General features: G+C 36.6%; 1 protein-coding gene across 1 annotated transcript; it reads right to left on the bottom strand.

Moving 5' to 3' along the window:
• Positions 1 to 1,545: 1,545 nt before the first annotated feature.
• LOC107746415 (UPF0428 protein CXorf56 homolog) lies at positions 1,546 to 7,035 on the bottom strand. The gene is made up of 6 exons (XM_016560637.1): positions 6,809 to 7,035; positions 3,304 to 3,421; positions 3,177 to 3,218; positions 1,948 to 2,092; positions 1,765 to 1,854; positions 1,546 to 1,662 (listed from the first exon to the last, which is right to left on the bottom strand). Exons 1-6 carry the CDS (start codon positions 6,930 to 6,932, stop codon positions 1,546 to 1,548), a joined length of 636 nt encoding a protein of 211 aa, XP_016416123.1. The 5' UTR covers positions 6,933 to 7,035.

Genomic DNA, 7,035 nt, shown 5'->3' with positions numbered 1-7,035 from the left:
AGATACACGCACAGTACAGCAGGTAGACTGAAGTAACTGATCCCTAATCCAGCACACACCTCAACACTGACTATAAAAATTAAACATATACAATTAAATTAACACTTTTGTTTAGCAAAGATGCATTAAATTGATCAAAAGTGACTTGACACTATAGCTGTGCTATAGATGATAGAATGGAATAGAATAGAATGAGATGCAGGGATGTACTAGGATGGAGGTGGTAACAAATAAATATAAGGTTATTGCACATTTTTATTGCATAATGTGGGGAACATTTAACTGTTCATTAGGTAGATTGCCTGGGGGAAGAAACTGCTCTTGTGCCAATCACATCACATCAAAATGCCATCATGGTTTAGCTGTCATTAACAACATACAAACATAACTTGTCTCAAATTATGTACTGTAGAAATTGCATTTTGAAAATTTTTGGAATAAAATGGCTGACTCACAAGGCAAATTTTATAACTGCCATTTTATGTGTCATAACACACAAACAATTTTCACTCTCTGCATAAATTGACAAAATTACATCTTAAAGGCACAATATGTAATTTTCGCCACTGGAGGGCGCACATTCAAAATAAACAAAGAAGCAAAGGCATAGTTTGATGACACAAACTACTTCAGTCTGTGTGCATTGAATTTATTTAATACACGAGTTTCACAATTTGAGTTGAATTACTGAAATAAATGAACTTTTCCACGACATTCTAATTTATTGAGATGTACCTGTAAATATGAGACAAAAACTCAAACAGAGGCATTTTTGTCCAATATCTTGAATTTTAGGGACATTCTAACTACGTTCTCTAGGCTCCATCACGCAGTGAGTTGTTGCCCTGCCTCATATTTGTCATCAATCAATTGTATGAAATGTCAGATGACCCACATAGGTCTGGGGCGGGGAAAGTGCGTTAAATGCGTAAAAAATGTTAATGTGTTATTTTCCACCGTAATTAATTAGTTTCAACAAAAATATTTAAGCTGGAGACTGCTTTTGAATTGTAATAATTTTTCACATTAGAAACTTAATTTTAAACAAAATAAACAAAAGCCACGTTGTGATTATAATATGAAGTTCATTTAGCAAACAGACTGTCAGACTGAATCACATCGATAACTTTTGAGTTGTTCATGAATCAAATCACTCTAGTCAAGCTGTATGTTTGTTACTGAGTGCAGCTAAAAAAGACAACGCAATTTAAACAAGTTTTCTTGCTGTTTTACAGTACAGTTTTTAATAGCAGGTGAAAAAGGGCCTCAATCTGTGTTCATGACCTGGCTTCAGACTGGCCTAAAGGGTGTTTACAGTGCGACTCAAGAACTTGTGTGTGCTTATCTCCACACTTTTTAAGATAATCAAATACAAGCCTTCAGCTGCTTAACCAACCCACTTTAAAGAGCTGCCAAGGTAAATAAGATTAAGAGTGTGTGTGTGTTTGAGGGGTCTCTGTCATCTCAAACTCTAAATTCATTAGCTGTGCAGACTATATTAAAGTTTCAATCTGCCGGAAGCATGAATGCACATTGCCTTTTCTTTCATCTTCCTGTGTGTGCTCTTACCAGTTCCTGAAGTCGTCTCTTGCTCATTCCTTTCCTCTCCAGCTGTTTCTCAATCACTTTGGCATTCTGGGCATAGGAATCCGCCACCTCCCGCTGTAGGATAACCCAATCACAATCAATCACAGCTCTTCAACAAAGAGAGATGATGTAAGGGATGAGTCAGGCCAGATAGGCAGCTGATGAACTTAAACTCACCGCTTCAATCTCTTCCTCTTCTTCATCGATCGTTGAAACAGTAACAGAGCTGAACTTGCCCATGTCTTTGGTGCGTTTTGTCATCATAACCTACAATGCATACAAATGCATATTACACAAACTTGTTCACCTCATATTCTGCAATTCTCTCACATCTTTTCGAATAAAAACGTGGTGTCTTACCCTGACTTTCTTCGGCGTCTCTTGTTTCTGGCTGTATACGCTTGTGTTGCCAAATCCCTGGCCGAACTTCACCAGCGCTCCATCCACGATGAACGTCACTGGAGTGCTTTTCATCTGATGCTGATAGAACAAGAACAGACCACACCTACACAGAACACAAAAAAAAGTTTAAAAAACACATTAAGAGACACTTTCAGTGTTGATTTTTGAGAAAAGTCAGATTAGCTGACTCAGACAGTAATCAAACTTGCTAAAAATTCTGAGATCACACATAATTAGCACATTTCACAAGCAAACTGCCACTGCTGCAATCATTCTCTCTAAGCCTTGACGTCAGCCTCTTGGGCACAGCATGACAGAGTCGTCATGTTGACACAAGAAACTTGGGACTGACTGTTGTGCATGCTTATTTAAGGACAGGAGATAATATGACTGGAAAAGACCACGGTTTTCATGACTGAGTCATAAATTATGCATCATCCTGAAGGGGATTATTTATGACTACATTATACAGTATATTACAAACCTGTTAACCAAATAAATAAATAAATGGACACGGAATATTGATTCAATCATTTTATTACACTTCTGTTCAAAAGTTTGGGGTTGCGAGATTTTTGAATATTTTAAAAGAAGCCTCCTATGCTCACCAAGGCTGCATTTACCAAAAATACAGTAAAAACTGAAATATTGTGAAAAATGACAATTTCAAGTAATTATATTACTACAATTTAAAATAAATGTCTTCTATTTTAACATACTTTAAAATGTAGGCTATTTATTTTTCCTGTGATGGCAAAATTGACTTTTCTTTAGTGTCACATGATTCTTCAGAAATCATTCTAATATGCTGATTTGGTGCAAACATTTATTATTATCATCAATGGTTTTTGATAAATTTTATGCATCCTTGCTGAATAAAAACACTAATTAAAAAAAAAAAATTTAATGTACCAAACTTTTGAATGGTAGTGTATGGTAAAGTTTGGCCATTAGCCAATATGAAATATTGGCCACAGAATGGTGCGACTGACTAATCAAATTCAAGTATTCCAGAGAGCCGTGGCTTGTAATAAGTTATTACTGAATAAACTGTATGCTATAACCAAGTGATGTATAATTGTGTTTGTATGTAACACACTTCATGCTGTAGACAGTTTAATATCACGCATTCTGTATGCCTGCTGTATCTTCTGTGCATTGTGAAATGAGAATGCGGGCTTACTTACTTCCCACATTTTTTGCGAAACTGTCTTTCGATGCCCTCTGACCTGCAGAGAGACATACAGCGGTTAGTGAATCTTAATCAATGTCTCAATGAACAACTTCAACACAAACGTACAGACAAACACACACCTTTTCAAGTACACCGTCTCATCATCCTCCACGTTGCAGAACTTGTGGGCGTGTTTTGCTGCATCAATCACTCTGGCTTTGTCCCGTGGTCTCATGGGTAATTTCTCTATCTGACAGTCTAAAAATAGAACACGTGGGCTTAATTATCTCTCTCTTTACTTCTCACACAAAGCACACACACTGCAGAGCCAACAGACAAAGCCTACTCTTGTAAAGCAGAAAGGTGATGACTTATTGACCAGTATGATCTCACTGACCTTTCCTCGTACATATCATCCAGAACATTCAGATGTCTGCAATATTAGTCTGTACTGATTGTACACAAAGCTGTATTGAATGAAATCTAAGTTACATTTAGTTGAAATTCACCATAATGTAGCTAAGACGACATTTTACCAAACAATTCCGTCATTATTTATTCACCCTCACATCATTGCAAAGCTGTATGACTTACTTTCTTTTACATAACACAAAAGAAGATATTTTTAAGAATGCTGAACTGTTTTGATGACCACTGATTTCCACTGTTCGGACAAAAAGTTTCACAGAAGAAAGAAAGTCATTCAGGTTCGGACACTTTAAAATGATTCAGCTTCATGACATTTAATTTCCAACCAATTTAATGAACATAAATAGCACAGAGAGCAAGTTTAATCACACTCATTTCATTTCTAGAAGGAAATCATATGAATAACACCATATGAATGAAAAGCAGAAACATAGCATGATAATTATCCGTAGCTTCTCATTATATTTCAACTAAATATGTTATTTCTCATTATCACACTCTTGATGAGGTGAAGATAACTGGAAAAGGCAGTGATCACAAGGAAAAACAAGTCATCAATTCATGACGTATCTGTACATCTCAAAGGGATTTTTTTACCTCAGGATACCATGCAGTGAGATTAATATAACACATAACTAATTTATATATCAATGCAATTTTATTACTATATTATAAAAATATTATTAATAAATGTATTAATTACAGTAATTAATCACATTCTGTGGCACATTATTATATATGTCATATGTAATACATAGGTACATAAATACATGCACACACACACACACACACACACACACGGTGGTAATTACCCCTTGTTGGGGTAACACAACTGAAATGTTCCCAGGTCCAGAAACGTAGCAAGTTACGTTTCTGAGCCTGGGAACATTTCAGTTGTGTTGCTGTCTATGGAGGGTCAGAAAGCTTTCGGATTTAAACAAAAATATCTTAATTTGTGTTCCGAAGATAAATAAAGGTCTTACAGGTTTGGAACGACATGAGGGTGAGTAATTAATGACAGAATTTTCATTTTTGGGTGAACTAACCCTTTAAGAAACAATATTTTGGTTGCCAGCCTAGACTAAACCATAAAATAATACTTATATTAAACCAAGTGTATATCTGCTGAATGCAAGAGTTTGACATTTAGACAGATTCTGGAACAGGACTCAGATGACACAGATGCTCCTGTGCTTTGGGATGCCCATAAAACCTGAGCATCTCATATCACGTCCACAGGCCAAAAGAGAGGACAACACATTTTGAAGTGCCAGGCGATTAAAAAAAATAACAACACCTATCCAACAATATTCACAGCATAAGTGAGGCTGAGTGGGACAAAGCCCTGTTGTGTGAAATATCAGTCCGCCTGCTCTAAAAGCACTTCCCTGTTCACACATTCAACTGAGTTCAGGTGCAGGCACATATGTGTGAGGATAACACAGTGAGGTTAGAGGACAAATCTGAACAGTGTTAGGGATTTGATTCAAACCATTTATTTGAATCATCTGAATCAGTTAAAAAAAAGATTCTTTCAGTGACCCTTTCAAGTGTCACACTGTTACGCCAGTAGGTGGCGACAAGTGACTGTCTTTATGAATGAGTCATGATTGAATCATTTACTGAACCAAAAAAAGAGTCATTTCTATTTGAAAGAAGCAATATGATAACTGATTTATAATACAGCTGCACGATTAATCGTTAAAAGGTCGCAATCTCGATTCAAACACCCACGCGATCTTATTTCTAATAATGAATTTTAAAAATTAAGAATAAAAAAAGAGGTTACATAAAAGAAATAGTGCAATCAGTTGGACGTAGCACAGTGCTCATTTAGTAAATGTACAGTTAAACAGATGCGTTTTGAGTCTGCATTTAAATATGGCTACTGTTTCAGCGCATCTGATCTCTTCTGGAAACTGGTTCCAACTGTGAGTGGCATAATAGCTAAAAGCAGACTCCCCTTATTTTGAGTGCACCCTTTGTATTTCTAACTGACTTGTTACCTTTATTTGACCCTCTAACTCTAACACTTTCTATTCTATTTTAATTCTACTTTATCTATATTTATCTTCTTTTTTATTTTTTTAAAAAAACAAAACAAAAAAAAACAAACACTAGCTTTCTATTTTTTTCTATTCTATCTACTTGTTTTTCTTTGTGCGTGTGTGTGTATATGTGTGTGTGTGTATAATATTTATATATATATTATATACACACCTTGCTACGTGTACTGCGTTAGGCTAACCGAGACTTGTCATTTGCACTTATATATTGTTGCTCTTTTGTTAGTTTTGACTGCTTTTATTGTCCTCATTTGTAAGTCGCTTTGGATAAAAGCGTCTGCTAAATGACTAAATAAATAAATAAAAATAAATAAATCCTAATGATCTGAATTGTCTGTTTTATATTCAATAAGCATTTCTGCAATGTATTGAGGCCCGACACCATTGAGTGATTTATAAAGGAGTAATAATATTAAATTCTAAATAAAACTGGAAGCCAAAATAAAGACCCGAGGACAGGTGTGACACGTTCAGATTTTCTGGTTCTAGTCAGAATCCTTTTAAGCAGCTTTCATCAGCTGTCTAATGACAGTTTTTCTTTAGCTCTTAGTTTAAATTGGAGCGACCTTTTGCCAGTTGGTACAGTTCAGTCTTACCTGTACCTGTCAAAAGTGCATAAGTTGTCGTGCATCAGAAATGTTTAATATGATGTTGTCTGATGTAGACTGTTTGATGGTATGTTTGTTTTATATTGTAGGGTTGAAAATGATCAAAGACTTCTGCTTTCCTGTCCCAAACCTATCTTCAGTAACAAAAGGGCCATTTGGCATTCCTGAAGGCACAGAAGTGCTGATAGTGATCAAGGCCTGTAGGCCAACGTGTATATACATAGGGGGTCTGCTAACTGTCACACCTTTTGCACAGTGGGTGAAGCTGTAATCTGCTGATACACACACACAGAGAGAGAGAGAGAGAGAGAGAAAGATGAATCTAGAAAGCTCCCGTTATAATCGGTGACGCTGTCCACACCGCAAGCGTTCAATTTTGTCTTATCGCTAAAAGTGAACATGGGACGAGACCATATTAGGCACTGGAAACACGATGATTTCTTAAACTTCAGTTAGTCTGATAGCTGGTGACTATTCGCTGAATGTAAACAATGATTTACTGGACGGCTGCGATCATGACTGTTGAAACTTGGGCTACTCACCCAGAACAAGGACCATCTGGCCACACAGGCAGTAATACACGTGCAGGGGTTTCTCCCCGTCATCATACTCCTCCCTGTCACGAGTGTCCGAGCACACCACACTCCGAGACACCACTTTGGGCATATTTAATTTTCGTTTACTTTCTTTTTACATTCAGAACGTGTTTTCAGGCTTGTTTACTCCCCTGTTGTCGCCCGGTGATGACGTCGCACGGTTCTGTGACGTT

Source organism: Sinocyclocheilus rhinocerous, unplaced genomic scaffold, assembly GCF_001515625.1.
Source record: "Sinocyclocheilus rhinocerous isolate Xijiao unplaced genomic scaffold, SAMN03320098_v1.1 scaffold77, whole genome shotgun sequence".
Classification (NCBI taxonomy): Eukaryota; Metazoa; Chordata; class Actinopteri; order Cypriniformes; family Cyprinidae; genus Sinocyclocheilus; species Sinocyclocheilus rhinocerous.
Note: the sequence above shows the minus strand (reverse complement) of the source record. Positions and strands in the feature narration are given on the sequence as shown.